Source organism: Choloepus didactylus, chromosome 3, assembly GCF_015220235.1.
Source record: "Choloepus didactylus isolate mChoDid1 chromosome 3, mChoDid1.pri, whole genome shotgun sequence".
Lineage (NCBI taxonomy): Eukaryota > Metazoa > Chordata > Mammalia > Pilosa > Megalonychidae > Choloepus > Choloepus didactylus.
In genome coordinates this window covers 222675891-222700170 of record NC_051309.1, presented here as the reverse complement: position 1 = coordinate 222700170, position 24280 = coordinate 222675891, and the positions used below count along the sequence as shown (strand labels likewise).

The 24280-nt window shown below is 40.2% G+C and overlaps 2 protein-coding genes across 9 annotated transcripts in view; both read left to right on the top strand.

Moving 5' to 3' along the window:
* The window catches only part of NSD3 (nuclear receptor binding SET domain protein 3), a 140996-nt gene extending 126162 nt beyond the window's left edge, over positions 1–14834 (top strand). For 4 of the 5 annotated variants that reach the window (XM_037831388.1, XM_037831383.1, XM_037831384.1 and 1 more), the window contains 5 exons: positions 10407–10523; positions 11939–12080; positions 13164–13270; positions 13863–14067; positions 14488–14834. In XM_037831388.1, the coding sequence (XP_037687316.1) occupies positions 10407–10523; positions 11939–12080; positions 13164–13270; positions 13863–14067; positions 14488–14729 (813 nt within the window). In that variant the 3' untranslated portion in view covers positions 14730–14834. The remainder of the gene's footprint in view (positions 1–10406; positions 10524–11938; positions 12081–13163; positions 13271–13862; positions 14068–14487) is intronic. The other variant, XM_037831387.1, reaches the window with a different exon arrangement.
* A 6349-nt stretch (positions 14835–21183) lies between these two features.
* Positions 21184–24280, top strand: part of PLPP5 (phospholipid phosphatase 5) — a 31415-nt gene continuing 28318 nt past the window's right edge. For 3 of the 4 annotated variants that reach the window (XR_005216047.1, XM_037831381.1, XM_037831380.1), the window contains exons 1-6: positions 21184–21259; positions 21450–21558; positions 21963–22053; positions 22447–22510; positions 22978–23102; positions 23756–23926. Coding sequence is in view for 3 of the 4 variants with exons in the window: in XM_037831381.1 (XP_037687309.1) it covers positions 21186–21259; positions 21450–21558; positions 21963–22053; positions 22447–22510; positions 22978–23102; positions 23756–23926 (634 nt within the window). In the remaining variant the exon portion in view is untranslated. Of the gene's footprint in view, positions 21260–21449; positions 21631–21962; positions 22054–22446; positions 22511–22977; positions 23103–23755; positions 23927–24280 lie in introns of all 4 variants that reach the window. The other variant, XM_037831382.1, reaches the window with a different exon arrangement.

The following is a 24280-nucleotide window of genomic DNA, read 5'->3' as shown; positions in this document are numbered from 1 at the left end:
GAAGAAAAGTGTCTCTTTTTCTAACCTAATTCTGTGCTATAGCTTGTACAATAAAGAAAAATGAGGAGAGAGGAAAAGCCGGAAGTGAGCTTTTGTGGTTGAAACCAGGATGTGGCTCCTGAAAGCATGTCAGGTCTCCCCACTGACCTTGCTAAGGCCAACTGCCAAGGGCAGAGACTGACGGGGTGGGGGATAGGGTGGGGAGTGGGATGGTCCTTCTAAGCTGGCCCATTCATCTTTTTTTTTTTCTTATCTTCATTTTATTGAGATACATTCACATACCACGCAGTCATACAAAACAAATCGTACTTTCGATTGTTCACAGTACCATTACATAGTTGTACATTCATCACCTAAATCAATCCCTGACACCTTCATTAGCACACACACAAAAATAACAAGAATAATAATTAGAGTGAAAAAGAGCAATTGAAGTAAAAAAGAACACTGGGTACCTTTGTCTGTTTGTTTCCTTCCCCTATTTTTCTACTCATCCATCCATAAACTAGACAAAGTGGAGTGTGGTCCTTATGGCTTTCCCAATCCCATTGTCACCCCTCATAAGCTACATTTTTATACAACTGTCTTCGAGATTCATGGGTTCTCGGTTGTAGTTTGATAGTTTCAGGTACCCACCACCAGCTACCCCAATTCTTTAGAACCTAAAAAGGGTTGTCTAAATTGTGTGTAAGAGTGCCCACCAGAGTGACCTCTCGGCTCCTTTGGAATCTCTCTGCTACTGAAGCTTATTTCATTTCCTTTCACATCCCCCTTTTGGTCAAGATGTTCTCCGTCCCATGATGCCAGATCTACATTCCTCCCCAGGAGTCATATTCCACGTTGCCAGGGAGATTCACTCCCCTGGGTGTCTGATCCCACGTAGGGGGGAGGGGAGTGATTTCACCTTTCAAGTTGGCTTAGCCAGAGAGAGAGGGCCACATCTGAGCACCAAAGAGGCATTCGGGAGGGGGCTCTTAGGCACAATTATAGGGAGGCCTAGCCTCTCCTTTACAGCAACCGTCTTCCCAAGGGTAAAACCTACGGTAGAGGGCTCAACCCATCAAACCACCAGTCCCCTATGTCTGTGGTCATGTTAGCAACCATCGAGGTGGGGTAGGTGAATACCCCTGCATTCTCCACCAGCTCCTCAAGGGGGCACTACATCTTTTTTTCCTTGTTTTTGTTTTTGTTTTTTTAACTTTCCCTTCTTTTTTAAATCAACTGTATGAAAAAAAAGTTAAAAAGAAAACAAACATACAATAAAAGAACATTTCAAAGAGACCATAACAAGGGAGTAAGAAAAAGACAACTAACCTAAGATAACTGCTTAACTTCCAACATGTTCCTACTTTACCCCAAGAAAGTTACCTAATATAGCAACATTTCTGTGAACTTGTTCCTACTATATCCATTAGAAATTAACAGACCGTAGTCATTCCTGGGCATCCCCAGAACGTTAAATAGCTTATGTGTTCTTCTTCGATTATTGTTCCCCCTTCCTTAATTGCTCTCTATTGCTAGTTCCCCTACATTCTACATTATAAACCATTTGTTTTACATTTTTCAAAGTTCACATTAGTGGTAGCATATAATATTTCTCTTTTTGTGCCTGGCTTATTTCGCTCAGCATTATGTCTTCAAGGTTCATCCATCTTGTCGTATGTTTCATGAGATCGTTCCTTCTTACTGCCGCGTAGTATTCCATCGTGTGTATATACCACATTTTATTTATCCACTCATCTCTTGAAGGACATTTGGGTTGTTTCCATCTCTTGGCATTTGTGAATAATACTGCTTTGAACATTGGCGTGCAGATATCTGTTCGTGTCACTGCTTTCCGATCTTCCGGGTATATACCGAGAAGTGCAATCGCTGGATCGAATGGTAACTCTATGTCTAATTTTCTAAGGAACTGCCAGACTGACTTCCAGAGTGGCTGAACCATTATACAGTCCCACCAACAATGAATAAGAGTTCCAATTTCTCCACATCCCCTCCAGCATTTGTAGTTTCCTGTTTGTTTAATGGCAGCCATTCTAATCGGTGTTAGATGGTATCTCATTGTGGTCTTAATTTGCAACTCTCTAATAGCTAGTGAAGCTGAACATTTTCTCATGTGTTTCTTGGCCATTTGTATTTCCTCTTCAGAGAACTGTCTTTTCATATCTTTTGCCCATTTTATAATTGGGCCGACTGTACTATTGTCCTTGAGTTGTAGGATTTCTTTATATATGCAAGATATCAGTCTTTTGTCAGATACATGGTTTCCAAAAATTTTTTCCCATTGAGTTGGCTGCCTCTTTACCTTTTTGAGAAATTCCTTTGAGGTGCAGAAACTTCTAAGCTTGAGGAGTTCCCATGTATCCATTTTCTCTTTTATTGCTTGTGCTTTGGGTGTAAAGTCTAGGAAGTGGCCGCCTAATACAAGGTCTTGAGGATGTTTTCCTACATTATCTTCTAGGAGTTTTATGGTACTTTCTTTTATATTGAGATCTTTGGTCCATTTTGAGTTAATTTTTGTGTAGGGGGTGAGGTAGGGGTCCTCTTTCATTCTTTTGGATATGGATATCCAACTCTCCCAGCCCCATTTGTTGAAAAGACCATTATGACTCAGTTCAGTGACTTTGGGGGCCTTATCAAAGATCAGTCGGCCATAGATCTGAGGGTCTATCTCTGTATTCTCAGTTCGATTCCATAGATCTATATGTCTATCTTTCTGCCAGTGCTATGCTGTTTTGGCAGCTGTGGCTTTATAATAAGCTTCAAAGTCAGGGAGTGTAAGTCCTCCCACTTCGTTTTTCTTTTTTAGAGTGTCTTTAGCAATTCGAGGCATCTTCCCTTTCCAAATAAATTTGATAACTAGCTTTTCCAAGTCTGCAAAGTAGGTTGTTGGAATTTTGATTGGGATTGCATTGAATCTGTAGATGAGTTTGGGTAGAATTGACATCTTAATGACATTTAGCCTTCCTATCCATGAACATGGAATATTTTTCCATCTTTTAAGGTCCCCTTCTATTTCTTTTAGTAGAGTTATGTAGTTTTCTTTGTATAGGTCTTTTACATCTTTGGTTAAGTTTATTCCTAGCTACTTGATTTTATTAGTCGCTATTGAAAACGGTATCTTTTTCTTGAATGTCTCTTCAGTTTGTTCATTTCTAGCATATAGAAACATTACTGACTTATGTGCATTAATCTTGTATCCCGCTACTTTGCTACATTTGTTTATTAGCTCTAGTAGCTGTATCGTCGATTTCTCAGGGTTTTCTAGATATAAGATCATATCATCTGCAAACAATGACAGTTTTACTTCTTCTTTTCCAATTTGGATGCCTTTTATTTCTTTGTCTTGCCGGATTGCCCTGGCTAGCACTTCCAGCACAATGTTGAATAACAGTGGTGACAGCGGGCATCCTTGTCTTGTTCCTGATCTTAGAGGGAAGGCTTTCAGTCTCTCACCATTGAGTACTATACTGGCTGTGGGTTTTTCATATATGCTCTTTATCATGTTGAGAAAGTTTCCTTCAATTCCTACCTTTTGAAGTGTTTTTATCAAAAATGGATGTTGGATTTTGTCAAATGCTTTTTCAGCATCTATTGAGATGATCAATTGATTTTTCCCTTTTGACTTGTTAATGTGTTGTAATACATTGATTGATTTTCTTATGTTGAACCATCCTTGCATGCCTGGAATAAACCCCACTTGGTCATGGTGTATGATTTTTTTAATGTGTCTTTGGATTCGATTTGCAAGTATTTTGTTGAGGATTTTTGCATCTATATTCATTAGGGAGATTGGCCGGTAGTTTTCCTTTTTTGTAGCATCTTTGCCTGGTTTTGGTATTAGATTGATGTTAGCTTCATAAAATGAGTTAGGTAGTGTTCCATTTTCTTCAATGTTTTGAAAGAGTTTGAGTAAGATTGGTGTCAGTTCTTTCTGGAAAGTTTGGTAGAATTCCCCTGTGAGGCCATCTGGCCCTGGGCATTTATTTGTGGGAAGATTTTTGATGACTGATTGCATCTCTTTGCTTGTGATGGGTTGGTTGAGGTCTTCTATTTCTTCTCTGGTCAGTCTAGGTTGTTCATATGTTTCCAGGGAATTGTCCATTTCCTCTACATTATCCAGTTTGTTGCCATACAGTTGTTCATAGTATCCTCTTATAATTTTTTTAATTTCTTCAGGATCTGCAGTTATGTCACCTTTTTCATTCATTATTTTGTTTATATGGGTCTTCTCTCTTTTTGATTTTGTCAGTCTAGCTAGGGGCTTGTCAATCTTGTTGATCTTCTCAAAGAACCAACTTTTGGTGATATTTATCCTCTCTATTGTTTTTTTGTTCTCTATGTCATTTATTTCTGCTTTAAGCCTTGTTATTTCTTTTCTTGTACTTGGTTTAGGATTGGGTTGCTGTTCATTTTCTAGCTTCTTCAGTTGATCCATTAGTTCTTTGATTTTGGCTCTTTCTTCCTTTTTAATATATGCGTTTAGTGCTATAAATTTCCCCCTGAGGACTGCTTTTGCTGCATCCCATAGGTTTTGGTATGCTGTGTTCTCATTTTCATTTGTCTCTATATATTTAGCAATTTCTCTTGCTATTTCTTCTTTAACCCACTGATTGTTTAGGAGTGTGTTGTTTAACCTCCAGGTATTTGTGAATTTTCTAAGTCTCTGATGGTTATTGACTTCTAATTGTATTCCATTGTGGTCAGAGAATGTGCTTTGAATAATTTCAATCTTTTTAAATTTATTGAGGCTTGTTTTATGTCCCAGCATATGATCTATTCTGGAGAAAGTTCCATGAGCACTAGAAAAGTATGTGTATCCTGGTGATTTGGGATGTAATGTCCTGTATATGTCTGTTAAATATAATTCATTTATCAGATTGTTTAGGTTTTCAATTTCCTTATTGGTCTTCTGTCTGGTTGATCTGTCTATAGGAGAGAGTGATGTGTTGAAGTCTCCCACAATTATTGTGGAAGCATCAATTGCTTCCTTTAGTTACCAGTGTTTCTCTCCTGTATTTTGTGGCACCTTGATTGGGTGCATAGACATTTACGATTGTTATTTCTTCTTGCTGAATTGCCCCTTTTATTAGTATGTAGTGGCCTTCTTTGTCTCTCAAAACATCCCTGCATTTGAAGTCTATTTTATCTGAGATTAATATTGCTACACCTGCTTTCTTTTGGCTGTAGCTTGCATGAAATATTTTTTTCCATCCTTTCACTTTCAGTTTCTTTGTGTCCCTGTGTCTAAGATGAGTCTCTTGTATGCAACATATTGATGGTTCATTTTTTCGGATCCATTCTGCGAATCTATATCTTTTAATTGGGGAGTTTAATCCATTTACATTCAACGTTATGACTGTGAAGGCATTTCTTGAATCAGCCATCTTATCCTTTGGTTTCTGTTTGTCATATTTTTCCCCTCTGTCTATTAATATCCTTTATTGTACCCATACCGAATCTCTTTAGAACTGAACCTTTCTCCAAGTCTCTCTGTCCTTTCCTTGTTTCTCTGTCTGTAGGGCTCCCTTGAGTATCTCCAGTAGGGCAGGTCTCTTGTTAGCAAATTCTCTCAGCATTTGTTTGTCTGTGAAAAATTTAAGCTCTCCCTCAAATTTGAAGGAGAGCTTTGCTGGATAAAGTATTCTTGGCTGAACTTGAAAGGTGAAATCACTGCCCTCCCCCCTACGTGGGATCAGACACCCAGGGGAGTGAATCTCCCTGGCAACGTGGAATATGACTCCCGGGGAGGAATGTAGACCCGGCATCGTGGGACGGAGAACATCTTGTTGACCAAAAGGGGGATGTGAAAGGAAATGAAATAAGCTTCAGCGGCAGAGAGATTCCAAAACGAGCCGAGAGATCACTCTGATGGGCACTCTTACGCACACTTTAGACAACCCTTTTTAGGTTCTGAAGAATTGGGGTAGCTGGTGGTGGATACCTGGAACTATCAAACTACAACCCAGAACCCATGAATCTCGAAGACAGTTGTATAAAAATGTAGCTTATGAGGGGTGACAGTGGGATTGGGAAAGCCATAAGGACCAAACTCCACTTTGTCTAGTTTATGGATGGATGTGTAGAAAAGTAGGGGAAGGAAACAAACCGACAAAGGTACCCAGTGTTCTTTTTTACTTCAATTGCTCTTTTTCACTCTAATTATTATTCTTGTTATTTTTGTGTGTGTGCTAATGAAGGTGTCAGGGATTGATTTAGGTGATGAATGTACAACTATGTAATGGTACTGTAAACAATCGAAAGTACGATTTGTTTTGTATGACTGTGTGGTATGTGAATATATCTCAGTAAAATGATGATTTAAAAAAAAAAAGTATTCTTGGCTGGAAATTTTTCTCACTCAGGATTTTAAATATACCATGGTACTGCCTTCTCGCCTCCATGGTGGCTGCTGAGTAGTCACTACTTAGTCTTATGCTGTTTCCTTTGTATGTGGTGTATTGCTTTTCTCTTGCTGCTTTCAGAACTTGTTCCTTCTCTTCCGTGTTTGACAGTGTGATCAGAATATATCTCGGAGTGGGTTTATTTGGATTTATTCTATTTGGAGTTCGCTGAGCATTTATGATTTGTGTATTTATGTTGTTTAGAAGATTTGGGAAATTTTCTCCAGCAATTTCTTTGAATACTCTTCCTAGACCTTTACCCTTTTCTTCCCCTTCTGGAACACCAATGAGTCTTATATTCGGACGTTTTATATTATCTATCATATCTCTGAGGTCCGTTTCGATTTTTTCAATTTTTTCCCCATTCTTTCTTTTATGCTTTCATTTTCCATTCTGTCATCTTCCAGGTCACTGATTCATTGTTCAACTTCCTCTAGTCCTGTACTGTGAGTGTCCAGAATCTTTTTAATTTGGTCAACAGTTTCTTTAATTTCCATAAGATCATCTATTTTTTTATTTAGTCTTGCAGTGTCTTCTTTATGCTCTTCTAGGGTCTTCTTGATATCCTTTGTATCCCGTACTATGGTCTCATTGTTCATCTTTAGTTCTTTGAGTAGCTGCTCTAGGTGCTGTGTCTCTTCTGGTCTTTTGATTTGGGTGCTTGGGCTTGGGTTGTCCATATCGTCTGTTTTTTTCATATGCTTTATAATTTTATGTTGTTTTTGGCCTCTTGGCATTTGCTGAACTTGATAGGGTTTTTTTAGGATTTGTAGACCAATTGAAGTCCTTATCTCTAATTTATCAGATCTGCAGCTTCGTGAAGTACACTTTCTCTAACTAACCAGCAGGTGGCGTCCACGAGCCACTTGTTCTCCACAAGCCAGTTCTCCCCTGCCTAGCCTTTGTGGTGAGTGGGGGAGTGAGTCTTGTGGGGTCCAATTGGCGTACCAAGCTTGCGTGTGTAGTTGGTGTTGCCCGCCCTGTATATGGGGCGTGTTTCTGGGCAGTCAGGGAGGGGGGGTGGCTCTAACAATCAAATCTCCCTGGTGATCCTAGAGTTTTAAAGCTGCTGCAATAGTCTAATCCTTCAGTTCAGTCCTGCCACAGTTTGTCTCTGCCACTGACCCACAAGTCCTTGGTATTGGCGTATGGCTTCTGAGAGTTTCGAGTGAGTCCCTCTTCCAGGCCGTGCACCCCGTGGTCCTCTGTTGAGGGATGACTGTGCTATGTCACAAGTGAGTGCCGACCCCCAGGGCAGTTCTGGGCTGCTGGGCTGTGTAGGGAGGCTCCCAGTCTGCTCAAATGATGGCTGAATGGGGCTTTGTTAATTCACACTGCTCCACCTTCCCAACTCTGGGACAATCAGCTGAAGTTGCAGGGAAGGCTAATGTCCACGCCCAGTTTTGTGGTGTGTGCCTGTTATTTGAAGCACTTCCGTCACACTGGGTTGTCTGGGGCAGCTCTGGGCTGTGGGACTGGCGATGGGCAGGGGTGTTTCCTGTCCACCAGGATGATGGCTGTGAGCGGACACCCCCCTTGTCTTGGGAAGTTGTGGTGTTTAGTGAATTTTCTCAGCCACTGGATTATTGCCTTTTGTCTCAGAGCTGTCTTAGTTCTGCTCTTGACTTGACCTGCCCAAATTGCAAGTCTTTGAAGCTTTCTGTATTGGGCTTCTTAAAGTAATTGTTTTAGAAAAAGAAAAAAGGATTAAAAAAAAAAAAAAGAGCCCTCCTCAGAGATCTAATGGGTTATTGAAATGCTAAGAGACAAAGCAATTAGGGCCATTAAGGAAAGGTCCACAGGGCAGAGAGATTCGCTTTTCTTCGGGATTTGCATATGCGCCTCAGGGCCTGAGCTCTGCCCTTCCCCTTTCTATGTTCACTAGAACTCCAAAAATCCTCTGCTTTTATTTTGGAGTTTTTCGTGTTGTTTTTTTTCTATGCCTGTCTCCTCTCTGCTGGGCTGGCTGCTCTCAGATTCTCTGGTGTCTGGTCTCAGTCTATCTATGGTTGGAGTTTGGATCAGTAGAATGAGTTTCCGATAAGGGCTGCCACTGCAGTTCTCCCTTCTCCTTCCCGGAGCTGACAGCCCCTCCTCCCACGGGACTGAGCCTGGCAGGGAGGGGTGCGGGTCCCCTGGCTGCAAAAACTTACAGATTTCGCTGATCTCAGCAGTTCCACGTTTTCATGAGTGTTGTATGAAGTGTGCCCAAAGTCAGATTGCTCTGTGGTGTGCAGTCCACGCAGTTCCTGGCTTTCTACCTACTTTCCTGGAGGAGTAACTAAAACATACAGCTCACCAGTCCGCCATCTTTCCCCCCCATTCATTTCTAAATATATAAAAGTAGCCATCTTATTTTTAATCAATAGAGAAAGAATAAATATTTTTAAGAATATTGGTTCTGTTCTCAATGATTTACTAAAATAAAAAATTAAACAGTTCTTTAGATGGCTGATATTTATTATCAATAGTTCTGTGATTCTCAGCATTAAGAAGTGTTAGCTAACATTTGTGTGGGGTTGGAGGGAGGAAGGATGTCTGGTAAAGCGGTAAGCTGATGCATTTTTCTTTATTTCTTGTAACATTTATTTTCCTCAAAAGTGTATTAGTAAGCCTGATAAGCACTTGCAAGCTGTTGTCCTAGATTGAATCAGCAATGTTTTTGATACAAAAAGGGTTAATGATAATATCATAAAAGCAAACTGTTGAATGTACATTACTTACCCTTATTAGAAACAGAGCTTATACTGTACAACTGTTTGAACCGCTAAAATGAAAAATAATTATGATACCAAATGCTGGCAAGGGTGTAGAGAAACTGGATTTCATGTAGTGCTGATGGGAATGTAAAATGGTACAGCTACTCTGGAAAATATTCTGGCAGTTTCTTAAAAAACTAAACATATACGCTTCATAAGATCAAGCATTCAGAATGTTCCTGGCCATTTATTGCAGAAAAATGAAAATTTATGTTCACACAAAAACTTTTACTCAGATATCCATGGCAACTTTATTAGTATTTGCCAAAATCTCAAAACAGTCCAGACTTTCTTCAGTAGGTGAACAGTTCACACCATGGAACACCACTCAGCAATAGAAAAGAACAGACTGCTAATGCACACAGCAATGTAGATGGATCTTGAGGGAATTATGCCAAGTTGACAGCAACAAAAAGTCAGTCTCAAAGGCTTCCATGCTGTATAATTCCGTTTAAATAATGGAATTTCCATTCTTGAAATGACAGAATGACAGAGAACAGATTAGTAGTTGCCAGGGATTAGGAGGGGATGGATCCGGGGAAGGGGTGTGGGTATGACAGTAGCACAAGGGATCTTGGTGGTGATGGCACAGTTCCGTATCTTGATTGTGGTGGTGGTTACATGAATCCACATGTGATACAATTGTGTAGAACTATATTCACACACACAAACAAATGATGCATGTAAAGCTAGTGAAATCTGAATAGACTGTGGATTGTACCAATGTCGATTTTCTGGTTTTAACCCTGCACTATAGTTAGGTAAGATGTTACCATTGGGGGAAAAGGAATGAAGGGCATGCAAGTTGCTCTGTACTGTTTTTGAAAACTCTATAATTATTTCAAAATTAAAAATTAAAAAAAACCAAACAGCTTGTCTGTTGCAGATTCAGATTTTTTCCAGGTCTTACTCCTAAACTCGTATAGCCACAAATTAGTAAAAGTCTGTTACAATACAGCTTCAGGAGCTGGAGTTACCTTATCCCCACATCCCAATTCAAGCCATAATGGTGTCACTTGGGTAAATCTCACTATAAAAATATTATTGTCAGCAAGGAAAGACAAGCAGATTATCATCCTTTGGTGCAGTTGTACAGGAAAAACAGTGCCACCCAAATGCCCATGGATAACAAAAACCATATGTTTCTAGGGTTTCTTTTTATTTCATGTCCTTGGCTTTTACATGTGTTATAGAATGCTTTCCACATTTATTTTGCGTTTATATGTTGTGTGCCTCTCTGCAGGGTGAATTTGTAAATGAATATGTTGGTGAATTAATTGATGAAGAGGAATGCCGACTGCGAATCAAGCGAGCCCATGAGAACAGTGTAACTAATTTTTATATGTTAACTGTTACCAAGGTAAAATTGCTTTTTTTTTTTTTGTAAGGCAAAAGGGATTTTTTTTTTTTTTTTTTTTTTTAATTTGTTTCGTGGCCTTAGGTTGAACTTAGTTTCCATTAATTTGATTCTTTTTTTCAGGCAAATTATAATGTTTACAGTAGCCAGTGTGCTACCTGCTAGATGGTGCTAGTTACACCAGAGTACAAAGTGAATGACTGTTGAACCTTTGCATGTCATGCAAGAAAACATTGTGTAGTGCAAAGATAACCAGAAATAGAATTGAAATACCTGGAGTTTAGTCCCAGCTCTTCTTACTGAAAGACCTGGGCTTCCATTTCTTTATCACTGAAGGAGAGAATCAGCTTTTGCCTCTTAAGTTATACACCACCACTGAAGTTCTGTTTTAGCAATAACTCTAACTCTAAATTGCTCTGAATATTTAAACTTTTTTTTAATGAGTTAGGAAAATGAGTGATGTTATAAAAAAAATGAGAGATATGATAAAACTGCTAGTTTCATAATGTAATTATAAGACCTATTTGATGTATATTATATCCATTGTCTCATTTAATTTCAATAGTCCTCTGATTTACAGAAGACAAGCTGAATATCCTGTTACAGTTTAAGGAGCCAAGACTAGTGCCCTTGTTTCCTGTATTTCAGGCTCTCTCTAAAACTGAGTGTCAGAATATCTTTGAAAGAAGTAGAGGTCAGTTAAAAGAAGTGTTAGTTTAATGATGTTTCGTTATTTGAAAGTTTTACAACTCTTGCGTTCATAGAGATAAATTAAGATGTCATTTATGGTTATTGGAGTCTGGCTTCTTAAATCTTTCAGGACTGCCCAATGGCCCTTGAGACAACTTGACGGCACTCAGGAGGCTCCATTCTCTGAAACTTATCCAGAGTATTAGAGTCTGAATTCAGGTGGCCTAAAAGTTCAGCTTTTTCCATATTTTGTACTTTAGTATAAGTAAAACCAGAACAAACAGATCACTACTGGAAAGTATATCACACACTGTATGGCCTTTCATCAGGCTATTCTCCAAGTCTTCATTTAAGGAAAAAGTTCCTCACTTTTTCTTTTCCTGCTTGATAGCCTAAACTCTCATCTCTACCCTATACTAGTTTTGCTTCTTGTTCAAAGCAGGGGAGATAAAATACTATAGTTCCCATCACAAGTAGCTATCTGAGCAAACTTAAAAAAGAAACTAAATTCCACTTTCTCAGTTGTTGAACTAGAAGGTCATCAAATAAAGTAGAGAACCTCGTAAATTGCATAGGGAGCACCACGTTTTAAGAGTTGTCAGTTGTCAGACATCAGCTGGTAGCAAAAAAGCTGCTGACCTGAGGCCCTTGACTGAGTTGGATTTTCTAAGATAGGTTTATACTTAGCATTATGTCAAAGGTACCTTTACTTTCTTTTCTTTCTGAAGGACCGTATAATTGATGCTGGCCCCAAAGGAAATTATTCCCGCTTTATGAACCACAGTTGTAACCCAAACTGTGAAACACAAAAGTGGACAGTGAATGGAGATGTTCGAGTTGGACTTTTTGCTCTTTGTGATATTCCTGCAGGTAAAAATGTAACTTGCTCCCCATCTGCCCTCTGTAGGAAGAAGAAATGTCCATTGAAGGCAGGACATTATTCTTCAAGGCTTGATACTCAAGTATTTATTCAAATCACATAGAGGGTTATGCATATTTAGAATTATTATCTGCCAATAAGAGGTAAAACTCTACATCCTGCAAAAGGGAGTTTAGCTTTTGTGTGAGAGGGGATATTACAGGAGTCTTTGTGTCCATGATTCTACTGAATGAATTCTCTAAATCATCGCTATCCATTTAATGTCACCAGATGTTTAGGCTTTTGTTCTCTTTAAATATATATGTATCTATTAGAAGTAATTAGCCTGGGTTGACGTCAACTGGTTCCTTGATTTTATTTATTTATTTATTTATTTATTTATTTATTTATTTTTACTTTGCAAAATCAATCTGTTTCAAATTAGACATAAAAAAGCCTCTAAAGCCAGACCTGTTGCTTTCATTTTTTTTTTTTTTTTACTGATCCAGCATTTTGACAGCAAAGCTGAGTTTTTTCTCTAAGTTTATAGGAAAATGCATGAGAAGGAAATGCTGTAGGTAAAAAAGATTTAAATTATGTTTCTAGAATTCACTGTGGATTGTTCAAACCCAGCTAGAAGAATGCTTAAGGGGCCCTAGTTTGAATCCCTGGGTCTTTAGTAGATGTAGTAAACCACTATTTTGAACTCTATCTGATGAAAATATGAAGCATTAATTACTGGAAATAGCTCCCCAGTTCCATGGTCCTATTGGTCATTTAGACTAGTGTGAATTCGCTTTGGAAAAGAGGGCTAAACTAGAACCCATTTTTCTTGGGCATAGATTGCAAATTCTTAGTCCTTACTTATTACATTGTTTTCAACCATTTCTATGAGAAAGATATGACTTCTTTTTACAATATTTTTTCCTTTTTTTCTTTTTTTCCACCATGGTCTTCAACGTGGTGGAACATGGGGAAAGGAAGTCTCCATGTTAGAATTATGTCTCTTTTTTTTTTTTCATTAGAAATGGGTCTGTGACAGCACTTCTCTTTCCCATGGCTTGCGTATGATAATTATTTCTCTTATGTTTTAGGGATGGAGTTAACATTTAATTATAATCTGGATTGTCTGGGCAATGGCAGGACAGAGTGCCACTGTGGAGCAGATAACTGCAGTGGTTTTCTAGGAGTGCGACCAAAGGTCAGTTTGCAAGGGAGTGCCCCACGCTGACAGGGATGAGAGAGGGGCTGCTGAAGAAGTTTATTTATGACCACCTCGGGAAAATGCTGGCACATGGGTACCTGGTTAGTTGTGTTTACCAAATGTTAGATTCTCTGACTTTCCGGTAAAGTAAACCTTAGTAAAGTCTTTTGGGTTCTGAAAATGTATTTGTATTTCTGATTGAATAAGGAATTAATAAGGTCCCCTCCAAAAACGTAACCACTGAATTGTATACATCAAAATGGTGAATTTTATGGTATGTGAATTACTTCTCAATGAAAAAACATTCACAGATTGTCTAAACTTTAATGGGTTAAAGCTTGTTGTATTCACCACCATCCTTGCAATTAAAAAAAGTTCCACCCAATTCAAAAACCAATGAATATGAAGCCTTATTTTTATGTTTATTTTAATATTTTTACAGGATAAGTTGTCCTGATTTTCTTGAATACTTGAACCACAGATGAATTTAAATGAATATGAGGTGTAGGGTTTTCTGTGTTTTATTCACTGTCTGTGATCATTAAAACTGATCCTTTTTTTTTTTTTTTTTTTTTTTTTTTTTGGCTAGTCGGCATGTGCATCAACAACTGAAGAGAAGGCCAAAAATGCTAAGTTAAAGCAGAAGAGACGAAAAGTCAAAACAGAACCAAAGCAGATGCATGAAGATTACTGTTTTCAGTGTGGAGATGGTGGAGAGCTGGTCATGTGTGACAAAAAAGACTGTCCCAAAGCATACCACCTCCTTTGCCTTAACCTGACTCAGCCACCATACGGTGAGCTTCCAGACCCTTCCTCTGACCTGCACCTCTGCCATCTATTTATCACTTAGAATATATTCCATTCTCCACAGTAGGACCATGTTGAATGGAAATGTTGAAAAGAATAAGCAGACAAAAATGTTGCCAATGAGAAAGTCTATCTCTTTGCAAATGTGGGATACCCTGTTTACACCAAGGATTGGTTTCCTATTTATTATTATCATAGGCAGGTAGTTGACACCTATGGCGATGGTTTGGGGGCAGTAGCTCATGTCCATATTTAATAGTACACCCAGACTGACAAAAATTTGGAGTTGTGTTCAGTAGAATTCAGTATCCAATCAGAGAGGAAGGTGGGGATTGGAGTTTTTAATGGGTAAAGAAAACAGGCATTAACTTGGGCTCTTTTGCTTTTTCCTCCCACGCCCATGTTAGGAAAATGGGAGTGCCCGTGGCATCAGTGTGATGAGTGCAGCAGCTCCGCAGTTTCTTTCTGTGAGTTCTGCCCACGCTCATTTTGTAAAGATCATGAGAAAGGCGCTCTGCTCCCCTCTGCACTGGAAGGCCGTCTCTGCTGCTCCGAGCATGACCCCAAAGCTCCTGTGTCATCAGAATACTGGAGCAAGATAAAATGTAAATTGGAATCACAAGATCATGGAGAAGAAGTCAAAGAATAAATGGGTGGTGGTGTCCTTTTTTTCTTTTTGTTTAAATGAAGAAAAAAAAAAAAGGAAAAGAAAAAAATAAATAGATAATGCAGTTGAAAAAGAGACCGCTACAGAGCGTACAGCCTTTGCCATCTGAACTGCCTTATTAGAGTGAAAATGGGGAAACCAGTCAATGTAGGCAGAAGCAGTTGATGGCATCTGGTTTTTTATTTTGTTTTGTTGGTTTGGGGATTCTTCTGTGGAGAAAAATTCCCTTTGTCCCCCCCACCCCTTGCCCCTTATCATGCTTCAATGCCTTTGCAGCTGGAAAAAGAGATGTCTTCACTTTAAAAATAATAAGAGAGAAAAGAAAGGTTTGTTAATTAGATGAATTTAAAGTCTATGATGTATTTGTTGGTGTAAAAAGAAAAAGTAGCTATCATTCCTTTATGTTCATTTTTAGAAACTTTGATCAGTGTAATTCAGATTGTCTAATCAGTGTATGTATGTATGTGTATGTGTGTTTTAAGTAGGAATTGGAGAAAGCCCTCTAGAAAAGGGTGTGATGACCTTTATATACCTCTTTATTGAGCAGTAGGTAGGCGAACTTCTCTTTCCCTTCAAGATGTTTTTCATAGTCTTAGAAAAGGGCTCTATGAGAGTATCGAATCTGACCTCTTGGAAACAGGATGCCTCAGCAGACTTTACCTGTGTGGTCTTGAACTAGGTGGGCCTTGTGAGATGATAACTTTACCTAGAAAGGTATATAATGTGGGTTTTTTGTTTTGGAGAAAAAATGGAATGGTTTTTAAATGTTTTCTATTAATGGTGGTTTTTCTGATGAAGTGCGTTCACGTGGGTGTGAATGCCTAGTTAGAATGATTACTCTGTTATCCTGATGCACTGAAAAAGGCAGCTAGAGGGAGGTGAAATGCAAGACCCAAAATTGGATTACAGAAGCACCATTTTCTATCCAATTTAACGTAGACCCTGGTCTGACTTGGAGAGAATTATGGGCATTTTGTTTTCTGTCTCTGCTTCCCTCTCCTAATCAAACATTCCTTTTGTCAGCTGACCATTCAATCATGTTTGCTGGTGAAAACTACACAAATTAATTTGGATTGTATTTGAATAGATCGTTTTAGTTGATTTCCTAATTTGGGAGAAGAAGGAGGTAGAGGCTTCCCTAGGTTGACTATAAAAAGTTTCTGTTTAGTATTACCTAATATTTAAATTGCCCTGATTGAGTAAGGGAAAGCACTTCTACTTCTACAGGGTATATAGGAGCCACAAAAACACACTTCGTCTTAGGAAGTGCTTGGGGAAAGCCCCCGAGAAGGTCAATGTTAACCCATGTGGTTGGCTGTCATGCCTGAATCCGAAAGGTACAAGTATACCAAGATGTCTTTCCACAAAACTCGTGTTTAATGCTTAGGAATATGTATATTCCAGTATTCCCTGTATGAAATAATTAGTAATGTCAGACGTTGTAACACTGTACTAAGTAGAAGTCTAGGGTTAGCTTGAATGAACATTAACTTTCTCTGTGAATTTTGACTGCTTACAATTGCTGGTACCTGGTAGCATTTATTTTCCTTCAAGAAGTTCCTAGTGACATTATGAAGGTAGGGGGGATAGATGGTTCTGCCACCTTCCTCCAGTTGTGTTGTGTGTGTTCCTTTTTTACCAATTTAGAGCGCTTTTCTGGAAAAAAAAAAAAAGTTGTTTTGTGTGTCTTTTTTTGTATATAATGTGCAATTATACTGGATTTTCTCTTGTTAAAAAAACAAAAACAAAAACAAACAAACAAAAAACACTACAATTCCTTTACTTAAGCTCCTAAACTGCCATTTGTGTGATTCCAGCAGTGAACTCTGAGGTGACTTATTGGGTCTCCAATAATTTTGTTGATTAGATATGGTCCCAGAAGAGAGAACAAAATGGAAAATGCTATACATGTTACCAACTAGAATTGCTATGAGTAACATGAAAATACAGCTCACCAAAACACTAAACTTTGCTTTTGAGCAATTATATAGTTCAATGTCCTTTTGAAAAATAATTTAAGAAAATCTAGGTTTTATCATACTAAAATTTTATTTTATATATGTATATGAGAAATGTTTGCTTTTTAAAACTTAGTAACATGAAGGATTTCCTTTAATATTCCAAATGCAACTCTTGTTGCAACTGTATCCAACATGAAATCTTATCTCCTTGCTTTATTTTGGACTTAGTACTATTTAATATCTGATGAATTTTATATGGTAAGCCAGGGTATATCCTATATACTGCATATACTTTAGGTTTAAATATTTGTATGCAGCTTCTTCCTTGTGTCACGTTTTGTTTTTATATCTGTAACAGAGCTCAACTGAGTTTTTTTTTTTGCCTTTTTGTTTGATTAATGGGAGAGTTATGCCATTTCAGAAATCAGGGTAGAAAACAAAATAGCTAACCATAGCACTGAAGTGTTTGTCCATGAGCGTTCTGTAATGGTCTAAAATGTGGTTTTAACGATGCCAGTGCCAAGGAACTCTTATTACGCCGCCATAGAATCACTGTTGACCTATTTTATATATTTTAAATTTGCAGGTTATGGAAGCAGAAAGAGAAAGCTGTGGTTAATACAGTATACATATGTGTCCATGCACTGTGCTTGCTTATGCTAACACCAATTAAATATTCCAAAATACGTATTGCTCACTCATAGTCTGATGTTGGTATTTGTTAGTCTTTAAATCTCTATGTGGTCAGAGCCTACTTCGTTGGTTTTTATTCTTGTCCAAAAATGAAATGAATAACTTAAAGCAGCATGGACTAATAGTCGGTTTTTTTGTTTTGTTTTGTTTTTTAAATCTCATGCTAATTCTTTGGAAGAAGTGAATGTGAGATTTTTGAGAATCAGCATAAAGCTTCAGAAATTGGATCAGTAGCTGCTGAAGATGAAATCCTGAGCCACCTTCACAGGGCGCTGGGCTGTAGAGGGAGGGGCTGGCCCCTGGCTGCTGTAAGGAATCAGGAAAGCTGAGAGTACCTGGGAAGGGAGGGATGGGTGGACCCTTCACTCCAGCACAGCTAAAGTGGCTGGAGACAGTGAGTCACTTCTTTAATATCAAATCAGGGCTAGAGTGAAGAGTGAGGTGGGTTTTATAAAAGAGAATTAGTGGTGAGCTGGGTTTTTGTTTTTGTTGTGTCAAGTTCCTGCTCTATCTGAATTCTCAAAAGTGATCCGGCCTAAGCTATAGAATGGGTTGAGTTTTTGAGTCATTGAAACTTGGAGATTTCTGTGTGTTCAAGTTAGAGGGTTGCTCCCAGCTCCCTTCTGCCATTTCCAATTATTCAGAAACATGCCTGTAAACAGTGTTGTAGAACTGATATGTGTTGAGTACCTAATCATGTAAAGGACTCTCAGACAGAGTAGGCTTTTGGACAACTTTCTTTCCTGGTTTATGAAAACGAGTTTCTTTTCTTCCTTGCATGGAAGGTGTTACCAGAGTCAAACCCAGATTTGCAGTTTGTAAAACAAATGCCATTTATACAGATGTAATCTCTGTACTGCCCAGGATGTTGTTGCTGTCTTTCATTTCGTTTAAAAAACAGAGCTCTTCCTTTAGCGTTCACCTTAAAGTCAAGGTGCTGCCACACGCCGCATCCCAACAGGCAAAGAAAACAAGTTCCCAGGGAATCTTGACTGCTTGGGAAGCTTACATTTGCCATCCTTCTGCATTAGGTGCAATGTACATTGGGAAGTTGCTTTCTTGCTGGGCAGTGCAGACTAGACTATTACTTTTACAAGGCTGATGCGTCTAACCACCCCCCAGTTGTCTTAAGTTGCTGCAGACACGAAATGCTCAAATGAGAATTTCCTTTGGCCTAAGGCTACTTAGAATTGGTTTCTGGTCATTTGTAAGCAAAAAGTAGAACTCGCTTCCATTTTCAGGTAGGATAGGAGATAGAGACAATTAGACAGTTTTAATTTGCTATAAATTAGCAAATATTGAAAAGTTGGAAATGTGTAAATACTGAAATCTTACCAGCTTTTCTCTGGGGTAGGGTTCAGGGAGAAAAGAGGGTTATAATATAGGGTGTGGGAGGGGAGTGAGAATGTTTACCCAGGTACGAAGTAGTCACTTTAACACTGAGACCTCTGCCTCATTGAATTCAGGTTTTTTAAGTACTTGAAACTCTTCAGATTCTCCTTATTTTACAGTAGTTTTTTGTTTTGTTTTTTTAATTTCTGAAGTAGAAAGATTGTTTTTGTTTTGAAAACATAGTTACTGTTTTAAAAACAAATAGCCTAGTCTCTGTTAACCTCTTTACCTTGGGTTAAAGGCGAAGTTCTGCAGTGGGAGAGAGAGCTCACAGTAGACAGCTCCGGTTTCATGTACACATTTGAGAGACCGCTGCATGACACCAGCAGCATTTTATGAATATTTTCTATGTATGTTCTTTATTTTGTCACTTTTTCAGCCTTACTCCCAAGCACCTCTCCCTTCCTTTTAATATATGCTCGTGTAGGGGGAAAAAAATAAAACAAAAACAAATTGCACTTATGTAACACTCCTGAAATGCTGGGTGTAACCTGTGTGTTCCAAAAACTATTTCCGTTCTTTCAGTCAGTCCATTGCTTAAGTGACAAGTCCAAGGTGCTGTAGCTCGTATGTATGAAGGGGAAAGAAGAGAATTACCTGTCCTTCGTAGCCTCTAAAAAGTCATGTACCTGTAAGTGAAAAAGGAAAATAGAATAATTGCCAAAGTAATGTATTCAGTCCTTAATTGTTCTGTGACATCCTTGCGTCTGCTAATCAGTAAGAACATGCCCTTGGGCTCCAGCCCCCCATCCACCCACCCCCCCACACGCACACACCTGCTGGTGGACTGCTAGGTGCACAGAGGGCTCTCGAATCTGGAGTGCTTAGCTGAGGTCGTTGTAAGGTGTTCTGGTCAGCTTAGCAGTGGACTAGATGAAGTTTCATTTTACTTTGTTGCCATTAATATGACTCTGTCTCATTTGTCCTGTCACATACCCTAGATTATAAAAGAAAAATCACATTGCCACTGATAACCAAGATGCTAAATGATGATTACAACTGGCTAATAATAATACTGACTTTTTATATACAAGGGTGTGTGCATATTTGGAACTAATATGAGAAATTCATTTGTACCCACATCGAGTGATATTGCACAACAAACAGATACCTATAGATTCCTTTTTCATTTCCTCGTGATCTTTATGATAATGACCTTTGTAGATTGGTTATTTCTGTACTTTGTTTATCTGTAATAAATTTTGTAGATCCTGTGAAATGTTATTTTGCCTAAATCACTTGAGATTTGAGTTTTTAATAACAAAGCATCGATATTCACTCAAGTCAATCTCTTTTGAGTTTCTGTGATTTGGCTAGAAGCTCTTGACACTAACAGATTAGTGTTCCTTTTCCCTGGGGCGTGTTCCACTAGGGCATTACTGTATAATGACTTGATGTTGCCACACAGACTTAAAGATATATGATATTTTGGGGATTTTGTTGATTGGCCGATGTTTTATTGCATAGTGTGAAACGTGTAAAGCTTGGTTAACCTGTATATAGCTAGCTTATTGCTCACTAGTTATAGTGTATTTAGGATTGCCTGTAATATTTAAGCTTCTTACTGATGTGTGTGCTGATAGGAACTTATAATTTTTGTACATTATATTTACTGAGATGTTGCCTTTTTTATTTTACAAATACTTTGGAATTCAAATGTGTTTTTTTGCTTCCGTGAGGATTAATTTGGAAAGGTTTTTAATGACATTCCACTGATTTCAGATTTTGCTTGAGATTGACTTCAATAAATTGTCCTGTATGTTCCAAATTAAAAATGTGGACTTGTTCTTTGCATATCATTTCTTGGCACAGCTCACTGGGCAGGCAGTCGTCATTGGGGGTGAGAGGCCTGGCCATGGGACAGCTAAGTCCCATGTGAGACAGCTAAGCATGCCCGCCTTCCAAAGGTTCCTGTGCTGCAGAGAAACTTGGATCTGGAAACGTGAAGCTTTTTCTTTTGTCTTCATTCCTGGAGGAGAGGTCCTTGCGGAATGTTGCTCCTTGCTTCGGTGTGATATGAGAACAGCTGGGACGCACAGATCACTTTGGTCCCATCAGACCCAAAGGTGACCCGCTGCTTGACTGAACGACCACTGCTTCTCGTTCCTTTTATTTTGCTTTTTTTTTTTATTAGAGCAGTTGTAGATTTACTCCTCGTGCCTCTTGCTAGGTTACCCCTTCAGAACAAAACCAGGCTGCCACGCGGGGTACCTGGGAGCCAGTGGATTGCTGACCTGGCTAGGGAAAGCGGGTGGCTGAAGCCTTCCGTGCGTGCAGTTCTCCTGGGGCCCGACCGCCCTCCCTCCCAAGGACCGCCCTCCGGGGGCGGCCCTAGCGTCTCGGTCTCAGCAGCCGCCACGTCAGCGCAGCCTCCGCGGGGCTTCGGGGCCGGATGGGGAAGGCGGCGGCGGCGGCGGCCTTGGGGGCCGAAGTCGGTGTGCGCATCGCGCTGTTCGCCGCCATTCTGTAAGCGACTTGCGGGCCTCAGGCCCGCGTCCTCCGGCGCCGACCGCTGGTTGCTGCCGCCTCTGCCTGCCCAGCCCCTGGCACCTCCGGAGGACCCACCCCGGGAGGGCTGTTTCCGCGGGGACCCGGGGGCAGGAGAGGAGGCAGTCACAGCTCTGCAGCACGACACCTGCCCTTGTGTTCCCTTTAGGGTGACCGAGCGGCTCCCTCCCTTCCAGAGGCTGATTCAGCCAGAGGAGATGTGGCTGTACCGGAACCCGTTTGTGGACGCGGAGTACCTCCCCACCAAGCCGATGCTTGTGCGTGGAGAGCCACACCACCCCAACCCACCCCCGCCTCTTAGCACTCAGCTTCAGGCTGGGAGTCGGGAAGTGATCATTCTGGCTCCAAAATGGCCTTTGTAGTGACCCTACTACTTCCCTTTCTTGGTATGCTAAGGTTTCAGACCCTGATGTTTGAACTTGTGAGGTCCAGATTTAAAGCGCCAGATGTCAGAATCTGTCCCTCGAGGACCGCCTGAGGTGACTGGTCATTTTGAACAACAGGGATGGTGGCGTTAAACTGGTGGGACTTGCCAGCACTGAGATCTCTACTTTGGTATATAAGAAACTCATGTCACTGCCATCCTTTTCTCATGTAGAGTTACCTTACCAACCAGGTTTTGTCTGTCTTTTTCTTTTACTTTTCACATATTCTGGTTCAGGCCATTGCATTCCTCTCTCCCCTGTCGCTGATCCTCCTGGCCAGATGTCTCAAGAAGGCAGATCCCACAGACAGCAGACAAGCCTGCCTGGGTAAGAACTAACCCTTTCTGGCTGGTGGTGTTTTATCTTAGTACTGGGAACGCAAAGGAAGTCGTCGTGAGTTCAGCCCCTGCAGCTCGTGTGTTCTGCACTGAGTTCTGCACTTTGCAAGTCATTACATTCCCCTCAGGACCCTACTTGTTGCTCTGTGAGACAGAAAACAGCGTGTTCTGAGAACTACACCGCAAGGCTGAATGCTCTGGATTGTGTGCCTCGGCAATGTCCCTGGCCTAGTCCAGCAGACATTCTCCTGCCCTACAGCACAGTGGTCACGGGGGTTGTTACTGTTTTTATCCTGAGGTCTGGTTGGAGCTGAACCAGTGCAGCAGTGACCATGCCTTCCCTGGTAGTCAGGCACCAACAGCAAGTTTTTTTGCTTTCCAGCTGCCAGCCTTGCCCTGGCTCTGAACGGTGTCTTTACCAACACAATAAAACTGATCGTGGGGAGGTGAGTGACAAGAGTGAGCCACCCTGCACCTGCCTCAACTCTTACCCCACCAGGAGGGAACAGTTAGTGGAACTCTATCATGCATCTTTCTCCATTATTCTTTCTTTTCTCATTTAACACCTCCCTTCCGTACACCTCAGTCCTACAGATGGGTCTTGGGCTCTTGTCTGTCCTGAACAGCGTTTCCCACCAACAGCCACAGCAGAGTCTGCGTCTCAAGCACTCCCTGACGCTGCAGTGTTATTCCCTTCCCTAAAGAGTAATCATGAGCTGGAGTGGCTTTTTTTCTTCTTTTATCCTAGAAATAAGGCTTTTCTGTTGCTATTCTGACTCTCCTAACCCAGTTACATTATTTTGCCAGCGACACTATTTGACCGACGATTAACAAAGGTTTGATTTCTGATACAACTAAAAGCTAATTTTTGGAGTTGTAAATGATCTGTTCCCACCTTGCTCATTTCTCCCAGGCCACGCCCAGATTTCTTCTACCGCTGCTTCCCTGATGGACAAGCCCACTCTGACCTGATGTGCACAGGGGACGAGGATGTGGTGCAGGAGGGCCGCAAGAGCTTCCCCAGTGGGCACTCTTCCTGTATGGATAGCATGAGCTCTATTCCAATGCTTACTGTGGGTCACTGGATTCAACCTAGGAAGCTTGGGGGGATGGGAACACCAGACCACCCTTGTTACATAGATCCACAAATGGAGAAAAACCCCTACTTTAGTAGCCCAAGATTGCACAAGCCTGAACCTTGAGTATTAGGATGGATGTTCAAGGACGGAGGAGGTAGTTTTCCTTCATGAGATTTGCAATTTTATTACTATTTTATTGTTTGTACAGATCCTGCAATCTTGTACTTATAAAAATACTATGCTTTATTGGAGAGTTACTACATGTGGATGCTTTGAAAAGCATTTTAGAGTCTTATCTCATTTGGTATCAGAATAGCCCAGTCCCACTAATAGGTGAGGAAACTAAAGCATTGAGGAATTAAGTAACCTGCCCCAAACCATATAGCTAGTATTCTGAAAACTATTCTCAGGTAAAATTTTATTAACTTTGGACACAAAATAAAGCCCCTCATTTTCCCTTTTGTTCTCTTTTCCCTCATCATCAATGATCTACACCAGAAGTGTACAGAAAAGGGGTAAAACATGCTCAGGCCCTGGGGCCTCCTATTTGAAAATAAATGCATGTGGTCTATTCCTCTAAAACACATACTTAGAGGTTCTTCCCTGTTCTAGTTGCATTTGCAGGTCTGGCCTTTGCTTCCTTCTACCTGGCAGGGAAGTTACACTGCTTCACACCACAAGGCCGGGGGAGATCTTGGAGGTTCTGTGCCTTTCTGTCGCCTCTGCTTTTTGCAGCTATGATTGCACTGTCCCGCACCTGTGACTACAAGCATCACTGGCAAGGTAAGCAAGGTATCCATGCCATGGAAGCTTCCATGTGTTTCACTCATCACTTTATCACCTAGTGCCTGGTATAGAGGAAATTCTCAGTATCTGTTGAATGAATGAATGAATGAACGAGTGAAAGAATATGGGATGGTCTTGGCTTTGGTTCCAAGAATAAGCATTTATGTCTATAGGGATGACAAAGCCCACCATTACCTTTTAGTTCATGGAAGAAATCTTTTTTATTTGTACTGTTAATCACAGTCATCATCAACCACAAGATTTACTGTGTTAAAAAGTCCCCTGTCTTAACCTCTGGCTTTCCTTCTGATAACATACTTGACTCTAAACTTCCCCTATCACCCACATTCA